The 20,281-nt window shown below is 39.1% G+C and overlaps 2 protein-coding genes across 4 annotated transcripts in view; one reads left to right on the top strand and one right to left on the bottom strand.

Moving 5' to 3' along the window:
- The first annotated feature begins 72 nt into the window (after positions 1 to 72).
- Positions 73 to 9,952, top strand: gna14a (guanine nucleotide binding protein (G protein), alpha 14a). The gene is made up of 7 exons (XM_051423420.1): positions 73 to 1,099; positions 6,554 to 6,738; positions 7,703 to 7,857; positions 8,149 to 8,277; positions 8,387 to 8,516; positions 8,599 to 8,752; positions 9,039 to 9,952. The coding sequence occupies exons 1-7, from the start codon at positions 979 to 981 to the stop codon at positions 9,227 to 9,229; spliced, it is 1,065 nt and encodes a 354-aa protein (XP_051279380.1). The 5' UTR covers positions 73 to 978; the 3' UTR covers positions 9,230 to 9,952.
- A 59-nt stretch (positions 9,953 to 10,011) lies between these two features.
- The window catches only part of vps13a (vacuolar protein sorting 13 homolog A), a 35,742-nt gene continuing 25,472 nt past the window's right edge, over positions 10,012 to 20,281 (bottom strand). For 2 of the 3 annotated variants that reach the window (XM_051423412.1, XM_051423413.1), the window contains 19 exons: positions 19,964 to 20,135; positions 19,224 to 19,377; positions 18,862 to 19,008; positions 18,597 to 18,678; positions 18,422 to 18,491; positions 18,056 to 18,170; positions 17,766 to 17,879; positions 17,371 to 17,516; positions 17,171 to 17,252; positions 16,897 to 17,010; positions 16,657 to 16,732; positions 16,048 to 16,211; positions 15,920 to 15,965; positions 15,682 to 15,805; positions 15,172 to 15,286; positions 12,098 to 12,183; positions 11,705 to 11,828; positions 11,504 to 11,578; positions 10,012 to 11,354 (listed from right to left, as the gene is read on the bottom strand). In XM_051423412.1, the coding sequence (XP_051279372.1) occupies positions 11,304 to 11,354; positions 11,504 to 11,578; positions 11,705 to 11,828; positions 12,098 to 12,183; positions 15,172 to 15,286; positions 15,682 to 15,805; positions 15,920 to 15,965; positions 16,048 to 16,211; positions 16,657 to 16,732; positions 16,897 to 17,010; positions 17,171 to 17,252; positions 17,371 to 17,516; positions 17,766 to 17,879; positions 18,056 to 18,170; positions 18,422 to 18,491; positions 18,597 to 18,678; positions 18,862 to 19,008; positions 19,224 to 19,377; positions 19,964 to 20,135 (2,057 nt within the window). In that variant the 3' untranslated portion in view covers positions 10,012 to 11,303. Of the gene's footprint in view, positions 11,355 to 11,503; positions 11,579 to 11,704; positions 11,829 to 12,097; positions 12,184 to 12,420; positions 12,924 to 15,171; positions 15,287 to 15,681; positions 15,806 to 15,919; positions 15,966 to 16,047; positions 16,212 to 16,656; positions 16,733 to 16,896; positions 17,011 to 17,170; positions 17,253 to 17,370; positions 17,517 to 17,765; positions 17,880 to 18,055; positions 18,171 to 18,421; positions 18,492 to 18,596; positions 18,679 to 18,861; positions 19,009 to 19,223; positions 19,378 to 19,963; positions 20,136 to 20,281 lie in introns of those variants that run through there. The other variant, XM_051423414.1, reaches the window with a different exon arrangement.

Below are 20,281 nucleotides of genomic sequence, written 5' to 3'. Positions count from 1 at the left end.
TAATAATGACACTGATCTGTGAAACTCATGCTCACTTTATTGACCCCTGTGTGTTATCGCTCAGTTGCATTATCATACTGTAACATTACTAACCAAAACTGTAAATACTTGGCTTTTATTCTCCTCAAAAACCTTTGTGCTGAAGATGCAGTTTCCCATGAACACCAGGATATCCTTTAAATACTCTGTCATTCACTCATAGTTGGCCTTCCTGACCCCTAGTGGCCGTGAGGACGCATGGCACAGTCAGAGGACGCACTGGGGCAGGATCCTTTACTTCCCTTTACCCTGCAGTGCTGTGAAACTGTGTTCTAATTACTTCCCTGATGGATTAAAACATGCCAAGGAATCGTCTCGCAGCAGGCAACCATGTTACCAACGCCAATTTACGTACACATCTGTTCTTTGATTTAAGCCCACCCAGAACCCCTACCGCACCATTCTTGGCTTTTGCTGGTACAACATGGCATGTCGCAGGTATCTCTGTGGGGTAAAGCCGGCTGTGGATGCGAACTTCCCATTTATCCATTTCTATTTGTAGAGCGCCACGCCCTCCACAGTCGGCAGGATAAAGTTCAACAAGTGTCCTCCTGCTTCACACCACCCGCAGCACCTTACCAAAGAGGGCCAGAGCCTTTTAATCTAAAAAAAAAAAAAAATCTCTGGACTTTCCCCTTAATTGAAGAGCTTTCTGTTTAGCTGCTGAATACTTTAAACTATTAAAACCTCCTCATCTCCCTCAATAAACTGCATTACTTATTCGGACTTAGGAGGAGGAAGAGGGCTTTTAAAGATGCTCTGCGCCCTTTTCCCTCTGAATTTGTGAAGTGAGAGAGAGAGTGGAGAAGAAGAAGAAGAAGAAGAAGAAGAAGAAGAAGAAGAAGCGGCTGACATCTCTAAATTTAAAAAAAGCCCTCAACATTTTTTACGTTGACAGCAAGAGGGCTCATTGGGGGAGCGAGCTGCTCAGTTTGAAGCATGGCTGGATGTTGCGTATCGGCGGAGGACCGAGAGAACCAGAGGATCAACGAGGAGATTGAGAAGCAGCTGCGGAGAGACAAGAAGGACTCTCGCAGGGAGCTGAAGCTGCTGCTGTTAGGTAAGCATCACTGAGTTTAGACAGACTCACACATTCTTAGAGGCCTTCATCGGAGTAAGTGACACTCTGGGTATAAAAAATAGGCTATAAAAATGTGCTCTTAATGGGATCTTGGTGCGTTCTCCTTATCTTTTCTGTGCCTTCTCTTAAAAAAATGTTCCTCTGATGAAATGATTCTTTCAATTCTTTCATGTTTCTAATTTGGGGTTGTGGTTTGTATCAGTGTTGCGGGTCAGTGAGACATCAAGGACAGCTTTTAATTTCCCATTACTTCACTGCTTCCTGACCACGCCTGGACAGGCAGGTATCATGGCAGGTGGGTCAGCAGTCGAGCAGCCTGTCTGAACTGTATTTTACTTATAACAGATTGTACAATGTGGGAATAAACACACACAGACACACACACACACACACACACACACACACACACACACACACACACACACTCTGTAAGGGGTATCCATGCTCTATACTTTAAGGTGTCTGATAGGTTGGATAGATGTGCCTGTGCATAGAGCATCCAAGCCATAAATAGTGTGGGGAGGTATGTTTTATATCTAACTGGACACCATATTTCCTTACTCCTCATTCCACTTTCTGGTCTCTGGATGTGGTGCAGTGCGCATTGGCTTAAGCCCGAACATTCAGGGTGTGAGCAGCTGCGCGCCATTAGTCTCAACGTTGGTTTTACGCACTAATGGAGAGTTTTCAACCTCGATTGATTCGTCTACTGGGTTCATTTAGTTCCCACCTGGAACAGACACACAGAAAACAGTCACATGCAGAGAGAGATCTGACAGTTTCAAATTATATTGTATTTCCAGTTTAAAAAAATGTGTAGCATATGGAAACCGAAACTCGCTACTAATAGCGCATTCATTCATTCCCAGTTGATCTCTCTCATCTGTGCGTTGGAGGATTTATGCGCTTGCTCCATGATTGACTGGAGAAATGTGGGCGTTTTAGTGGGAAAAGAGAGTAAAGGAAAAATATGAATGTGATGTCCATTTGTCATATCTGATGGACAGTGTCAGTAAACCTCACTGGCCTTTTTGTCAGGGGAGTTGTCCTGCTATATGGTTGTGATATTTTGTGGTCTTCTGTTTTTCCAATGTCCTGTCAGAGTTAAGTGTTAGGGTTACTTCCTGGTATGAGGTCACTGACTTGCTCAAGGACACTTCAGCAGGTCTGATACCAGCTAAGAAAGAGCTAGAGGCCCCAGTTTTTTTTTCTGTGAGCATGATGGTACTTTGTTCTGTGTTCACTTGTGTAGCTATAGGAACACTTGACAGATCCAGTAAACATGGAAACAGGGTGTTGTCACATGGCATCCGAAGAGCATCTGTGAGCGCTCTGGACGCAACCCATTTTACTGCAACAGTGTGGTAGCACGTTACGCACAGGAGTCACTGTCAAGGCCTCGGTCAGTGGTGTGTCTGAAAGCCATAACTAGCTGCTACGGGCGCACCTCATGCAAACATCATGCAAATCCAGCCCCACGTAGGATATGAGCTGTTGATTCGGCTCCACTGCTCTCTTAGAAAGGGCTTTCTCTGATCAAAAAAGGCCAGGTTACTGCCCTCAGCTACTAAACCAAATGCATTGTGAACAACATTTAATTTGCCTTGAAAGTTATTTTCTTGGTGGTACGCATCAATAATGGATATGATCTGAAAAACGTGCTAGACAATGCGTGGATCCTCTTACAGAGCATGCTGCTTCACTTCATTGAATGCCAGGATGACAAAGTTACTAAGTACAATTTATGTGAATTGAAAAAAACACTCATCACAACTGATGAGCAGGAACAGGTTTTACAGGTCAACAGAAAAAAGATGCCTCAGTGTCCAAATTACACAAAATGTGACATCTCTTTGTATCCCACCCTTTAGATTGTCCTGGTAACAACAAGTATTATAAGGAATCAGGTCACGTAAGTGATTACAAGTTATTACAAAGGAAGTACTTTAACAATAACATTTATTTACTTGATAAGAGTGACTCAGAGCTCTCAGTGGATTTCATTAGGATGGTCACAGTCAGGTCCCCAGAGAGGACGAGTGGGAGTAAAGCAGAATGAAAGATCAACATGTACACATTCTGCCTCTTCTGTTGATTCATTGACTGGCAACGCACTGCTCTATACAGTACAGTATACAAGTATTGGTAATTTAGTTCAGCTGCAGCTTCACTGAAGGACATCACTTGAAAACATGAATAAAAACTTAAACAGTCAAAGTGTATAAAACATGAAGGAGAACAGGAATCAAGCATTTGTCAAGCATTTACGGACCATCATTTGAATAGATGTAGTATCAGTATTCAGTATGAACAAACTCAACTCAAGCAGAAAACACTCCAAGAGAACACTCCCGGTCTTGTTTATGAAGAGGGAAACAGAATATATTTAGTAACACAGAAAGAGAAAAACTGAGAAAACAAGAATAAACTGGATTGAGATTTTGTGAATGGGGACTTCTCGTTTGCCACCACTTTAGTTTTGCATTATCATTACACAACTGTTCCCATGCTTTCTGGTTATTATTGTGTCTGAAACAGCCGTAAAACAGTCAGCATTAATAACACATTCTACCAGTTTATGATTTTGAAACCACCTGATGCTCCTGGTGGATGGAAATGTCCATACCGAATGAACACACAGACAAAATCTACTGGGTACGTATTAGGAGTTGTTTTTGTGTGATGGCTGCCATACATTTCATACTTGATTCCCTCATACGGGAGACCTTGACAGTAACCTCACCTGCCGTGGTAGGTAAAACAGGTGATAGTAGATCTTAGAACGATGACATATCAGCAGTCACCATGCTCCCCCAACGAGGTGTGTGATGATTGATGTGAGATTGTGGTCAAATATGTATACATGTGAATGTCGAATTTCTACTTACTATGTGTGTGTGTGTGTGTGTGTGTGTGTGTGTGTGTGTGTGTGTGTGTGTGTGTGTGTGTGTGTTTGCGTGTAGAGAGGCATTTGTGGTCAGAATTTCCCCACAGGGAAACTGCAAAATGCCACACTGCACCACTCAGATAGACACGCACAAATACCAGGTACAAGGTTAATTTATTTATCATTCTACAAAACTGGGTTGTATGACAAAATACAAGTTGTTGTCCCCTTTATGCTACCCACAAAACAGAGGAATAAATAGTAAGTCATTAAAATACACTATTTTTCCAGTCAGGATGCTTTCTATTACTAGCTAGTTTACTAACTAGTAAACATGTATTTATGTTTAGAAACACACAAGCCACCAAAATGCAGCATAAATCATTTCTTTAAATTAGTTAGGCAAAAGCTCATTTTTAGCTCATTTACTCCAGTGATTTCATGTTGCACTTCTTACGTTGCAGCTTGATCATGCATCTGTTCATTAAGCTTTCTCTGGCTGGTAAATGTCTCTGACCTTCACCCCCAGTTTGTGAGGCAGGCTTTCCATCAAAAACATGTTGTCTCCGGGCCAAGATGTCCCTGATCACAGATGATAATAAAATAATTTGTACATGTGAAATTGGCATTTTTATTTAATTGGTAGGTCATTCAGGATTTCTTATTTATGAAAAAGTTTATTGGAGCTACTTCTGTCCACTTAGGGAGAACTTTCATTGAAAATATACAGATATTCAACACTTTATGGTCCATATGAGTGTGTGTGTTCACTAAAAGGGCCAAACTCGATTATTTAGTAGATGAACAAAACAGTTTCATGTCATTTTTAATGATTTATCAGGTCAGAAACAATAACGACTAGACTTGTGTATGACTTTTTATAGCAATAAGTTAAAAACAGATAAAATAAATTGATAAAATAATCAATAAAAATATTAAAATGCAAATGATTATTAGAGTTTATGTGTTTCCTGTTTGGATACTCATGAACAGCACAGATCCAAAAGATGTTTAATGTTATGATGATGTTAGGGCCAATTAAATAACTACATACATCTACATACATACATACATACATTACAGTGATAAAAGAGCAAGTTCATCTAAGGCTGTCTCTCTCTAAAACACAGAAGACGTGCAGGCTCATGATTTGCCTCCATCTCGGAGTTTACCTGCTGATCTTGCCTCTCATCTCCAAGAAACTTGACTTGTAAACAAGGTGCATTCAAATGCAGACAATTTGTTTAAGCCTTGTTTGCTAAGATGTAAAGACTCAAGCATTCATCATGCCATGCAAAACAGCCAGGAAACCAGAAAACTGCTGGCACCACTCAGGCTCATCACAGAACTTTAACACACTGAGAGCCAGGGATACAGATGCAGGTTTATATTCCCACACACACATTCACATACATGCCACAAGCCTACATACACAGACACAGCAACTTCCAATATTCAGGTCTGTTAACTAACACAAATTTGTTAAACAAATAGATTCAGCATCACATGGTCTGAATGAGAAAATAAGGAGCAGAAGAGGTAGAAAGAAACTGAGAAACAGAAACTGTGTGTCTGTCTGTGTGTGTGTGTGTGTGTGTGTGTGTGTGTGTGTGTGTGTGTGTGTGTGTGTGTTTAAACTAATAAAGTTAGTGAACATTTGAGTTAATTTAATTAAAATTTGTTTTGTGAAATATAAGTAATTGGGATTCTTAAGTAGCGTGTGTCTGACTAACAGCAGAAAGCCAGTATATGTCCAAACACAGACTGCCGAGACTACAGAGCCCCATGAAACTATCATGAACACACACATTAATCTGAACCTAAACCTCTGAAGGGAAAAAAAATGGTAAAACACAAAGACTGTACTATAGTATTTACTTTAACTTGTCTAACAAGCTGCACAGACACAGAGAGATGGGGGGTTGTAATATAGCTGCTAGTCAACTGTCAGCTCACATATATGTATATAGAGCAGTGGTGGAAAGTGCATTGACTCAAGTACTGCACTTAAGTGCAATTTTGACTACTATTTTATTTTATTAGTATTAACATTTTATGCAACTTTATACTCCACTACATTTCAGATGGAAGTGTTTAGCCTCCTACATTTCTTAAATGAGTAAAAAAAAATACTTCAATAATGTGCCTGCATATTAAGTACTTTTATAACTATAACTTATTTTTTATAATTAAGATATTTAGACATTTTGCTGCTAGTACTCACATACTTTTACTTTGAACACTTAATCATCTGAGAGCCTGTTGTCTGGCTTCACATATCACAAAAATTCATTTAGCTGTCAACATGATCCTCTTTCAAAGCCAAAAACATTCAAAATTCTGCATTGATTAATACTGCTGACAAATGGGCATGAACATTTTCAAAATTACCTTCAAACAACAGACGAATATAACAACTCCATGTCATTATATTGATCAGCATCCTGAACCCTCCACTCCTGTCTCCCCATGCACCCAGCAGACGTTTGCATGTATTGGATTTATAAAAATATATTATTGGATTTCACCCTTGCTGTATCCAACAGGTACTGGAGAGAGTGGAAAGAGTACCTTTATCAAACAAATGAGGATTATCCATGGAGGAGGATACACAGATGAGGACAAGAGGAGCTACGCCAAACTGGTCTTCCAGAACATCTACACATCCATGCAGACCATGGTCCGAGCCATGGAGACACTTAGTATCGCTTTCTCTGATCCCCAGAATCAGGTACAGGCAGAGTTAAACTGTCCTTTTTCTGTCAGTGTGAACTTTTCTTTTATACATTTTGGTTCATTTTTGACAATTTTCAATTCAATTAAATTTTATTTGTATAGCGCCAATTTATAACAGAAGTTATCTCAGGAGACTTTCCAAATAGAGCAGGTGTAGACCGAACTCCTTATAACATTATTTACAGAGACCCAACAGTACCACCATGAGCAAGCACTTGGCGACAAGGGCAAGGAAAAACTGCCTGTTTCCATTCATTCATGTCTTTGTTTTAGCACCTTTTAAACTGTCCTTAGCCCATATGCATGATAAAATATAAAATATGAATAATTCACAGTTTGTCTACAGACATAAATTAGACCCACATCAGCAAATTTCAACAGATTTTCTCATCTCTTCTATGCATGATATATAAATAAAGTTATGTTATTATAAATAGAACATGCTCTGCAGAAGAGACAGACTCCAGAGTCATGAAGGAAATTCCCCAAATCACAGATATCAGCTCCAGTGCAGAGTACGGAGGGAATATATTGCTCTACACACACAGTACATCTATATGTATATCTACATATCATGTATCACATATTAAAATTACTCATGGTATGCTTTGAGTCAACAGGAATGCAAAATACAGTGTATGAGTTGTAGTTAAAAGTCTAAAACATGTAAAACCTCCTCTTGCAGATCATTACAAACAAATCATTGGATGAAGTTCCTGGACAGAGACAGAAATATTTCGATGTTGTTTACTATATTCTCATAACAAAATAAAATATCAGGATATTAATGTCATTTATAGGGGTTGGATAAAGTACAAGGAAAAGTGGCATATAGCAAAATAAAATGGGTTCCTGCTTCTTTTCCTTTCCTTGATCTGTTCCCACAAAGTAAGAGAAGTTGTGGACGTGTTGGATGGACCGTTTTCTAATTGTCTTCATGTCTGTCCGTGTGTCCATAGAGCCATGCAAACTCAGTGCTGGAGGTGGAAGTGGATAAGGTGGAGGAGTTAGATCAAAGCTTTGCGGCGGCCATCAAGAGTCTGTGGGACGATGCAGGAGTACAGGAGTGCTACGACCGACGCAGGGAATACCAGCTGTCTGACTCCACCAAATAGTGAGCAGAAGACATAGGACACGTGATGTGCACACAGAGATTCTCCTCTCTTCAGCTCTGCCAAATAGTTACCACAGATATTACACAGCTTGGACAAAATAACTTAGACATTGCAATATAATACAAGGAAACCCCTCTACACCATAGAACCATTGTTTTTAAATATTCAATATGACTAGAATATTCAGAAATGAAATAAGTGGAGGTAGTGCGTTTTCTACCTGTTTTTATAGCCACAAAATCCCCCCAATTCTGTTATTTTACTTACTATTTTCTCTCCCCTTTTTTCAGCTATCTCACTGACCTGGATCGAATTTCACAACCCTCTTACTTACCTGACCTGCAGGATATCCTCAGAGTCCGAGTGCCAACCACAGGTATCATCGAGTACCCGTTTGACATGGAGAATGTCATCTTCAGGTGAGAGATAACACACCAGCCCGACAGGTAATGGCTTACGTATGGTGCTTTGGATCTGACCACACAGTAGGACACAACAGGTGACTTTTTGGCTTGGCTGTTATGGCAGGATGGTGGATGTGGGGGGTCAGAGGTCAGAGAGGAGGAAGTGGATCCACTGCTTTGAGAACGTCACCTCTATCATCTTCCTGGTGGCGCTCAGCGAGTACGACCAGGTCCTGGCTGAGTGCGACAACGAGGTCAGAATTCAACTCAACAAGATCCCGTTCCTAGACTTTTATCCGTTAAAATGTGTCGTCAACCGTGCCTTTTTAATTTCAGAACCGTATGGAGGAGAGCAAGGCCCTGTTCAAAACCATCATAACCTATCCCTGGTTCCAGCGCTCCTCGGTCATACTTTTCCTCAACAAGACCGACATCCTCAAGGAGAAGATCATATACTCTCACGTAGCCACCTACTTCCCTGAGTTCACAGGTTAGTTTGAATAACCATCCTGAAGTCATATAATGTAGGTAGGTCATTTGTGTCCATGCGGTTAGATGCTCATTTTTGAAAAAAAAAAAAACACACCCCCTCCCTTTGTTGCAAGACTGTTGTATTAAACTGCATTAGTTTTAGGTGTGCCTGCAGTAATAAAAAATAAAAATCATATCTATAAACCTTTAGAGAAGAGAAACTATTTTTCTCTCTTAAACAAATAATACAAATTATAATGTTGTTTTTACTGAAAACATACTGAAATATCAACCCTGAATTGCAGGACCTCAGCAGGATGCTACAGCAGCTCAAGAATTCATCCTGAAAATGTACCAAGAACAAAACCCAGACAAGGACAAGACACTCTACCCTCACTTTACCTGCGCCACAGACACAGAAAACATCCGCTTCGTCTTCGTGGCCGTCAAAGACACCATCCTCAGACACAACCTGAGGGAGTTCAACCTGGTGTAAAAAGGAGCTGGAGGACAGGAGAGGAGACAAAGTGATGCAAGAGGGTAGAAGGAGAGCCAAGATAAGAGAATTACATAAAACAAAACTTTTTCTTGGCTGTTTAAACCAAGAACAATCTGATTTTACATAGTTCCTCCCTGTTTACACAACCACTGACAAGATTCTTGTTTTTCATCTTTTGTGCCTGTTAAAGTTCAGCCAAAGAGAATACGAACATGTATGAGACAAACTACTGTTTCTGTAGGTTGCAGTCTGAAATGCAATGCTTTTTTGTGTATTGTGTGTACTTTGTAGTTCCCATTCCAGCCTATATAGAAATGTACTGTAAGAAAATAATACTTTGCAGCAGAAGTGAGAATGTGAAAAATAGTGTAAAGTCACATCATTGACCTATTGTGTGGATTACTTATTTTATTATTTCTTGAAATACAGTTATCAGAAATAGGATCCTAGTGTTTTAACTGGTATACAGTTCCCTCTCATGGAATGCTGTTTGTAAGCGTTCCCTTTAGTCCTGAGTTTTGTGATTTAATATAAAGTATACCATTTTCTCCCTTGTCACTGAGCCACCTGTGCCTGCAAGTAGCTTATTTACTCAGGACACTCAACACAGCCACTGAGTTTGTTTTAGATGTAAATGATCCAGGTTGTGCTTTGAAAAACCACTCAACTGTTGAAATGGAAATCATATACATGGTAATTTTCAATAAACAATTATAGTTACATCATGAAGAGTGCAATTTCTTCTGGGTACAAGAAATAAATGCATGAGGACACTGACATTTGAGACACATATTTTAATTTTTTTAAAACAGTGGGGCAAAAACATTAAGCCACTGCAGTGAACATCATTGCCCCCCCAAAAAAAAACATAAATGACAAACATTAATGGCAAAAGAAATATTTAGTCTTATTAAACTGCGATGCACCCCAAAACCAATAGCAAACCTTTAAAATACACGTCAGAGTAAACAGCAGCTGATAACAATTAGCATTCATTTCTTTTAAATATACTTTTCTCTGCATAATTCATCAACATAGTTGGCATTGCATATGTGTGGTATAAAAACATAAAAATCACAAAATTACACTCTGTAACTCCGTAATACATACTACTGTGTGAGTATGGATATATACAGGTAGGATACTACATTAGATCAATATACAGCAGACTGATAGGTGTAAGTACGGTATAAAAATAGCATGCGTCTCTAAATCACAAACTGAACAGTCTTCAACTTGCAGAAATGTATAAAAAAAGGAAAAATAGAGTAAGAGAGAGAGTAAAAGAAAACAGGTTTGAAAAGACAGCACTTTTTTTTATTACATGTGTTATAATGCCATACTCAAATTTTTAATTAGTTTCCCTTTTATATATTCCAGTAAAACTAACACTGTAAAACATTAAATGTGCTACAACAGTTATGGTAGATTTGGCCTCAGTGTTTATTCAAACTGTTTTCTACTGTATCTCTGACTAGCTGATACACTGCAATAGTGTAGCTTCTCTAGTTGAACACAACTGAAAATAAAAATAAAATGAGTGACTTAATGTGTGTTAGATCAAGTAAGGCAAACAGAAGCATGGCAAACTAAAGGCCAGGAAATTGAAGATCCTCTCATTTCAGCAGTATTTCAGACACAAGCGGAGAGTGATAAGACTTATTTGACATCTCGAGACTTTAAGCGTTAATTTTCATAAAATAAATCATTAAAAATTATTATTACAGCATGTGCGCAAAGGTATGAGTGCAATTGGAGCGAAGAGAGGGACACAAAGTTTGGTTCAATGCATTCTGAGCTTCTGTGGTTAATGGATGTGAATCTGCTGTCAATTTATAGCACTTCTGTGGGCATGCTCACATACATACAGCTCTTTCACCCCCGACACACACTAACAGTCAACATACAGCATCGTTTGTGTGTCTTCACCACTACTCACACATGGTGGTAAATAAAAGTAGCATGCAGTAAAGAACAAAGGCACTGACACACACAGACTGTGTGTTTTTTTCTTTTCCTTCTTTTTTCATTTTTTTTAACATTTTTATCATTTCTCGCTCTTCTTGATGAGTCAGTATTTGGGTAGACTCTCTCTTGCATCCTCCAATTTGGCAAGAACCCACTGAGAGAAATAAAGAACAAAAGTTAGAACTAATTTTAGTACAATCGTTTACTTTGACTGCAGGTTTTTGGACGCAAACCTTTGGCCTGGATGACACAAGGAAACATGAGTTGAATAGCAGCTTCTTAGAGTCCAAATCGTCAACTTACCTTGGCTATCTCAGGGGTTTTGAAGTTTATGATCTTCCCAAACTCTTTGGCATGGAAGACAGACTTTACTCTCTCCTGCAGTGCACAAGACCAGGCATTTAGTGCCATAACATGCTAAATAATTGTCCCCCTTAAAGTTTTTAAGGGGGAAAAAAGGAATCTTCGTATTTGGATTTCAGTTGTAAGAGTTAGCGTTTGTACCTTGGCCTCAATGCGAAGTCGGCGGCTCTCTACAATCATTGGTTCCTTCGTGAACTCTTCGAACAGATACTGCCATTCACAGGTCAGCTGGCCAAATGTGCCTCTGGTCACAAAAAATATTCCCCTGGAAAAGAAACCACATAAAAATGGTTAGAAAAAGCGATGAATATCTATCGATCTTATCTTTGAGGACTCCACAGGTAAAGGATACAGTACAATACACTGTTTGAGTGGCTAACTAGCTGTCTAAAGCTAACTGACAATTGGACGAATACACATAGAGATATACTGATTTCAAACAAAACATAATGCAATACTCATCCCAAACACAACTCCATCTTTAATATGAGAAAGCAATTTAAAAATCTGTTTTCTAAAGCTAAAAACACTCACCTCTTGGTGATCATGAGGAAGTCTGAGTCATTGACCTTGGCATGAGCGAAGTATCTGTACTTGGCAAAACGTCCATTCTCAATTTTCTGAAGAGAGAAAGAAAGAAAGTGAACATTTAAACTAAACAATAAGACTAAAAACAACAACTCAGTGTCTGAATTAAACTAAGAGTATGAATTCCCAGATGTCTGTGTTCCATGATCATTTCTATACTCCAAATGACACAAACATGAGCTAATAAACGAATGCATATTTACTCTCATGAAAGTGGAAAATGTTGTGGTTGGTGAGGAAAGATGGGATCAAAGAAAGACAACAGATGGTAGAAGTTGAAAATATGAACATTTTATTGAGAACATGAGGGCAGTGGATCGTGGCAGTGAATGACAGAATGATAAAACTTTAATTCATAAAGAAAAAAGACACAAAGAAGGAGGATTTTTTTTGAGACAATGAATGAATGAATATTCTAAACAATGAGAAAAAGGTTTTCATTGAGAAATGTGAGAAAATGATTAAAGAAAAAGAAAACTGGAGGATTGGAAATGAAAGAAAATGTAACTAAAAAATAAAGAAAACACATATCAAGTAAATAAACAACTAAAAATATAAAATACACAATAAATAAATCCTTAAATGACTCAAAGTCCTTTCTTGGGTTTGATTAAATTCTCGCTGACAGACAGTAGGCAGAAAACCTGCAGCACAGACTACAGACAAAACACTGACACTACACTACAGCTGTCACTTCTAACTTCTAGCTGTACTCTTCATCACCCTCATCCTCTGAGCCAGTTCTACGCCATTCACTGTAGGCCAATCTCCTCTGTGGACATGAGAGAAGAGTCAAGGGTCAGAGCTCAGAGAACCACAAGCCTGTTTCTACCCAGAGAGCTACAGCACTGTGAGTGAGGTCATTGTCTGTGTGTTAGTCAAGTAAATAAATGTTCATGTTAATATAATCTGACTACATCAGCCAATGATCATTCTTTTAAAGTTCCTCAAAGATACTACAAGTCCTTCAAATCTCTAAAAGCAGCTGCCGTAAAGGTTTTTAGGTAATTCATGACGTTTTCAAATACTAAGTTAATATATACTGATCTGGCATCGCTCTGTTTAACAAAGTATACCAAAGCAGTACAAGTTCTTGGAACCACTCCTATGCCTTGTAAGAATGCAAATGCATTGAAATGAGAAGAAGCTCAATACCCTAATGCAGTAATTCAAATATCTTACGTGAAGAACACTGATGGAATTTTAAAAAAGATGGCTTTTATCCTGTTGTAAATTTTATTTTTTATTTTTTCAACTTCTCAAAAAAGATCTCTTTTTTTCTGTTAATCACTGTGCTGTTAAGACTTTCCCACCCAAAGTTTAAAGTCAATTAAATTCAGTCACAGTGTATTTGAAGCCTATTTAACGGCTACAACAGTAACATAAAACACAAGCATGAAATGTGGCATCCACTGTGATTTACCTCCTAATAATCGGTTCACTAACACATCAATACATATACACACAAACCTAGCCTAGGTCTACAGACGGTGAAACAGATGGGTGACAAATTAAAGGAAATGTCTGACTAGAATGAGAGGAGAAACATGATGAATGCAAATGTTTCTACTCAGAGGTCACTGAAGGTTTTGATGAGAATGAAAATGAATCATAGACTACGGCCTCCGTAGTCACCGGATCGGTTTGGATGGCGCTTTCCACCATCATCGTCACAACACAAAATGAGGGAATAGCTTTTGGATGAACGGTGATAATCCCTCCAGTGGAATTCGTAAGATTTGAAGCTGTGGCCCAACATCTCACTAAGGAAATTTTATTTGTCGCCCATCAGTAAATTCTAGGGGATATCCTACACGACATCTTTTACTATTAGTCAAATAGTGCAACTCTGACCTGAGACTCGTCAGCAGAAACTTCAACCCACTCCATCCAGCATGACAGCTAGATAATGACACCCACAGTTCATATCTTAAATAAGGCAGAACTGAAACACTTCAAAGCTGCACAAAAATCTACAAATATGTGAAAGCCCTCTACTGACACACTGGCTCTGAACCACATTCAGACTAATCAACAATGTGTTTAGCCCAATGGCTGCAGGGATTACTTTCACTAAGACCTAAAGGACAACACCTACATCCAGATGTCAAAATCGATGTAACACAGTAGTAGTAGTATGGAGGAAAAACAAAAAACAGTGAGATAGCTCCACTGCACACAGCATCCAAATGAACACCAAATGTTTCAGTAATCTTTGCTTTGGAAGTGAACGTGTTCTTCTTTTACTTTCTTACAACAGAAAACACAGCCAGAGGTGAATGAATCAAATTGAACTATAATGCTTTCTAAGGATTAATAACCAGGTAAAGCCAATACAATTGCTAAGATAAATGAAAAGTTTAAAGATAAATAAAATAAAGGGATGGTTTAAAATGTTTCCCTGTAAGAAAATGAATGTCTGTGTGCGTGTGCCTGCATGTATGCTTGCACACACATGAAGAGGGATGGGACGATAGATGAAATCATCGCGTATTGTGATAAAATACTGGGATAATCGCGAATATTCTCACGAGCAACTTGAAAAAGTAGTGTAGATTGCTAGTGTACAGTCTCAAGTCCACATCTTTCAAATATCCCAAACCTTGGCTGAAGGCTTGGTTTGCCCATTGCCCAATGACTGGGAAATGTCTTATCCATGATGAAATAAAAATATTAGTTTCTTAATAAAATGTAAGGGAAAGTGATTCTGGTATGTTGTGGATGATTATCGTGATAATATCGTGGGTCACAATTACTTTGGCCAGGATAATTGTGATGTGAGATTTTCATATTGTCCCATGCCTACACATTAACACACTCCACAAACAAACCGGGGCAAATTGCTTAGAGTGCACGATGGATGCATCACTCAGCTCACTATTAAGTCAAAGAAAACAATATTCAGCTGTATTAAACTAAATGGAGTTTTCCTCATTTTAGTTAAATAAAGAATATTTACCAACTGTTATTTGCCCAGGTCTGACTATGGAGAGTTTAAGATGAAGAGATTTTTGTCGTACCTGGAGCATCTGACTGCCGAGGCCCTCCCTCTCCTTATATGGTCGTATGACACCATCCTCGTGGATGAAGCGAGGAGGGCGTAGAGATTCAACATCCTGTGAAGTCTCTGCTGCCCTAAAAAGGAGGCAAGACACATAAATGCATTCTGAGACACACCTTACTTGTTTCCTTGTTACTGCACGCACACGCAAACATAACTACAAACACGGACCTAAATAGCTTCTGCCACGGCTGAATGACCAGTTGTAATAAAAAGCCGTTTTATGTTTGTGCATTTACAGTTTATTAGTCATGAAAACACAGTACGACAAAAATACTATATTCGTTTGGTGTTAAACATGAATTGTATGTCCTAAAACTGGCAAATGGCAAGAAAATGTAACACTTTGTAGAGGCCAGACTTTGAGTGTACATACATTTTCAAACATATACACCACCCATCTATATATAAACTGGTGTAAACACTGTAGCATATCCATGGGAATACATGCACCCAGAAATTAACTTACCTCTTGATCCCTTGGAAAGTACTGCTGGCCATGTCAATAATGCCTCCTGTAGGTCTGGCTACTGCACCAACCAGACCTTTCCCAACACCTTTAAAAAAGCCTGCTGCTCCCTCCTTCTGGGCTCCTGCAAAATACCACACCATCAAAGTATAACAGTATTATATTACTTTGTCGATAAAACTTCAGCACATGCTAAACGTGAGCAGTAAAATATGTATGAGGGTCTCATTCAACATACCTTTAATAGGTTTGGTAACAATCCCTGTGATCCCACTGACAAAACCCTGTAAGGAAAACAACAATATTACCAGGAGCAGTAAGTTAAAGATATATTTTCTGCTGATTAACACCGGTTTGAGTACGTACAGACACTAATCCCTTTCCACCCCTTGTCAGCCCCTCTCTCAGACCACTGGGTTGTTTGTTCATAGCTTCTCGTCTCTTCTGCTGGTATTCCTCGTCCATCGTTATGGCAGCAACACCCTTTGCCATGGCACCTGTGATCCTGGAGGCCGCACCTGCTATACCCCCTGGAAGGCAGATAGGCGTCTTTATAATTACACAATTATTTAATATATCTATTTCCTCTTAAAGTGTTTTGTCTTTTATTTATTGGTAAGTCAAGGCAGTTTAATTTATACAGCTCATTTAATTACAGGTAAACTCAATATTATTTACATTTAAGTGAATACAGCAACGAGTGATATGTGTGTGAGAATATATTAATAAAATAAGAAAGACTTCTTCCAAAACATATTGACAACCCACACAACCATCCTACAGACACAAACAGTAACACAATGCTGAATATAACATTTGTTAACACAGAAACTGACTAAAACCACACACACACACAACAAAAGGAGAAGGGAAGTGTTTAATTTATCTATATAATAAAGAGACATTATTCAGGTTTCTCCTAAAGGAATCAGAACCCTTTTTACAGATATAACTTTTATATGAGCCCCGTCTTACCTACAGCTCCTCCCACCAGAGCCTTCACCCCGAGAGCCATTCCTTCAACAAACTCTTCAGGCCCCTGGATGGCTCCCTGGAAAACCACAGATAACAGTTACACATAGTTACACATAAAGAAGACACTGTGTAGACTGTAAATGAATCTTAAGTTATGAGCATTAAACTTGAACTTTTTTTTAATGCCACAACATTGATACATTATTTAAGCACTTATCAGTAGTAGTATTACATTCCTACCTGATAAGGCTCATAGAAGAATGCTTCAACTCCCTCCGACAGTCCTCTGATCAGTCCAAAAGGATTTCCAAGTACATCCAGGCCAAGCACCAGCACATACATCTGTTTAATAGCCTGAAATATGCATATATAGAAACTGGTAAGGTGACTCTTAGCCAGCAGTTGGTTGATTTTGGTTTCATTCAGCAGCAGATTTTTTCACACATAAGGCTTAAAGGGGTACATAAATAACCACTCTGAGTTAGTATGGCTTTCTCATGTGAATGCGTGTTACCTGCTTGGAATAATGTCGGATGACCTCCCACTGTAGCTGCTGGGTGGTACAAAACTGGAAGGTCAACTCAAAGAAGGCCAGCCTGAAATAAATGACAGAATCAGTCAAGTAATTCCTCCCAACAACAAATCACGCACAAATAAATTAATGCTACTGTGTGTGATTTATGTGTCTATTTGGGCATTTGCATGCATTCATACTTGAAGACAACATCCTGCACATCAGTGAGTGTGGCACCAATACTCTTCAGCAGCAGGTTGAGGGACTGGACAGGAATGAGTTCGGTTTCTCTCTTCTCCTTCAGGCCGTCTTCTCCTCCCGTACTCAGAGAGAAACTCAGGTGCAGCTGCAAAAACAAGAACTCAAATAAGCATGGCTGTTTCTGGTGTTAAACTCACAACAGAAGTGTTCCATTTAGCTGTGTCTTGTAAATAGATTTTGATGCCGTTTTATTCACGCTTTTTTCAGTTTCAACAGTAAATTATTTGTTTAATTTTTTTAAAAATCACTTGTGTGTTGTTGCAGAGATAACAAAAAAACAAAGTTGAATTCAATTAAGAAAAGTGCTGCTTTACATCCTGTATACTAGACAAACCTTGATGGGGGAAATGTGGAAGTACTCATAGAGGCTGATAGGAGTGGTGTCAGCAGCAGAGACATCGTTTAGTTCTGTCTTTATGTACTGTATATCCTTCTCAAACAGTTCCACCTAGAGGAGTTAGACGAGCACAAATACACAGGAATTTGAATGTACGTACAGAGAAACACAAATGTTAGAATGGATCTCATTTAGGCTTCAAGTAAATAAAGATTATATTAATGTATCACAGATTCTGAACCAAACACAGAGTGTGTAAACCGTGTTTGAATATGAGAGTATCTAACCTCCTGTTCTGAGGTCATGATGCTGGCATTCTCGGGTGTGAACATGTCCAGGATGGCATACAGGAAGCCCAGATCGAGCTTCAGATCCATTTCTTGAATCAACACCTTGAAGTACCTGAGGTAGAAAGACATTCATATCAACATTTGGGGAAAAAACTGATGTAGGAATTATGTGCCAGCATGAGGCTAAAATGGAAAGCATTTCAAACACGAAAGGTTATCAGGCCAATGGGATTGTAGGGGGCTGATCACAATCAGAATCAAAGTATAACTCGTGCCTGCTGAAATCAATTAGCAGATGGAAAACGGATGGAGTACATAGTACAGTGCATCACAACAGAAAACAATCAAAAGAAAAACAATTACTTGATGCGAGAGATATCGGAGTGCCCTGCTGTTCTGGTGACAATGCTGATGTCAGTTAGAGGTTTGGGTTCTGTAGAAAAAAATATAAATAAAATCATATTATAGTCTGAAATATTGCAAATAAACAGCACATAACGCTAAATTTAAGCATGAAATAAAACTTGGATTAACAGACCTGAGTCCATGGTGATAGATTTTGGCAGTTTTACAGGGTAAAAAACATAGGGGAAGATGGCTCCTGGCAGCTGATTTTGGATCTGTAGGAGGAAAGGATGTGCACTTTAAGCCAGTAAATAGAAGAAAAAGGATGTAAGAACTCAACAATGAACAAATTCCAAGGAAGGCAATAGGATGACTTGTAGTACTGTAATACAGACATGTTTATACAGTAGTGGATATTAGAGGAAGATATTATGTTTATATTTGACTTGTCTTTTCACCTGAATGCGGTGGACTTGGACACGGTAGGCACTCTGTCGTGGTGAGACGCTGTACTCCACCTTTACCCCAGGAAGGAAGTTCCTCCTGAGAGGAGCATCACACGGCTGCAGCATCCGCATATCCACACCATTGGTAGTGAAGTACACCTGGGTGAAAATTACAAACACTGCCAATTGACCAAATAGGCCTGCAACCGATGATTATGCTCATTATCAATTAACCACCTGCAGCTCCCGCTTTTAAAAGTCAATTGTATGACTATACACTCTACATGGGTTACATGCTTTCATTTGTGCCATTATCAACCACTTGTCACTGGTTCGAATCAGGAAATCTGCTTCCACAGTATTTAGCCTCTAACCTGGTAGTTGTTTTCCAGGTCGATGATGGCGTTGTCCACAGGTCCAGATTCAGTGTAAGTTTTGAAGCTGCTCTCCAGCATCTCAGCTTCTTTAGTGCTCAGAGTCTTCCACCGTCTCTTCTTCTTAGGCTTTAATTCCCACACCACATCAGAGCTATAACAAGAAAAAAATGAGAGTGTAAACTCACTACAAAAAAAAAAGTTCTGTTGCTACTATGTTATCCCACAGTACCCTCGACTGATATAAGTCGACCTTATGTCAGCTTAAGTGAATGTTTACTTTTCAAACTTTTGTTACACCTGTATATTATAAAATAAAATAAAATTCAGATTTTTGCAATGGCACAAGCAGAGCTTGCTGCTGGGGCCCATTTATTGCACTCATTCACTAATGCTGAATTGAGGTACGGTGTATAAGGAGACAATACATTCAGCGTTTAACAAAAGACAAAAAAGGTCATTGATGTGTAGGATTCCAATCAAAACTTGTCTCTGAGTCTTGAGTCTATAATGTCTGAGGCCGGATGTGTTTGGTCATGACAATCTCAACTGCAAATAAGAGAACTGTATGTTGACTTGTAATTTACAGAACACACACAATAGCAAACATCAATGTCTACGTCATGTTGAGCCATGTTCATAACATGACCACATGCCCTATGGGCTTGGGCCTGGCCAGGTTTTGTACTTTTTATTAGATGTGTATATGTGTACACAATGTGTACGATGCTGTTATCTACCTTGTGATCCCAATAAAGGAGACCTCCTGGCTGCTGCTGTTGTTGATTAGAGACACGCCCACGTTCTTTAGCGACAAGATGATTTCCTGTTCGGCCAGCTGCGCCTTCTCGCTCTCACAGAGCAGCTTGTATATACGTTGCTCCTCGGTGAACAGCACAACGCGCTGGAGACCTTTGGATCAACAATAAACCCAAACCAGAGTGATTTAACAAACTTTTTTGTTTTCCCTTCCCACCTTCAAGGCAATCAGACGTCAGCTTCAGTTACAGCATTGTGTCCCTAAAGCTGGTAGGAATTTAGGGATTCGTTATTTAATT

The sequence above is a fragment of the Dicentrarchus labrax genome, unplaced genomic scaffold (genome assembly GCF_905237075.1).
Source record: "Dicentrarchus labrax unplaced genomic scaffold, dlabrax2021, whole genome shotgun sequence".
NCBI classification, from domain to species: domain Eukaryota; kingdom Metazoa; phylum Chordata; class Actinopteri; family Moronidae; genus Dicentrarchus; species Dicentrarchus labrax.
Note: the sequence above shows the minus strand (reverse complement) of the source record. Positions and strands in the feature narration are given on the sequence as shown.

Coding starts and splice junctions, on each gene's coding strand:
- gna14a (XM_051423420.1), top strand. CDS start 979: ATGGCTGGATGTTGCGTATCGGCGGAGGACCGAGAGAACCAGAGGATC. Junction 6,739..7,702: donor TCTCTGATCCCCAGAATCAG/GTACAGGCAGAG, acceptor GTGTGTCCATAG/AGCCATGCAAACTCAGTGCT. Junction 8,517..8,598: donor TGGCTGAGTGCGACAACGAG/GTCAGAATTCAA, acceptor TTTTAATTTCAG/AACCGTATGGAGGAGAGCAA.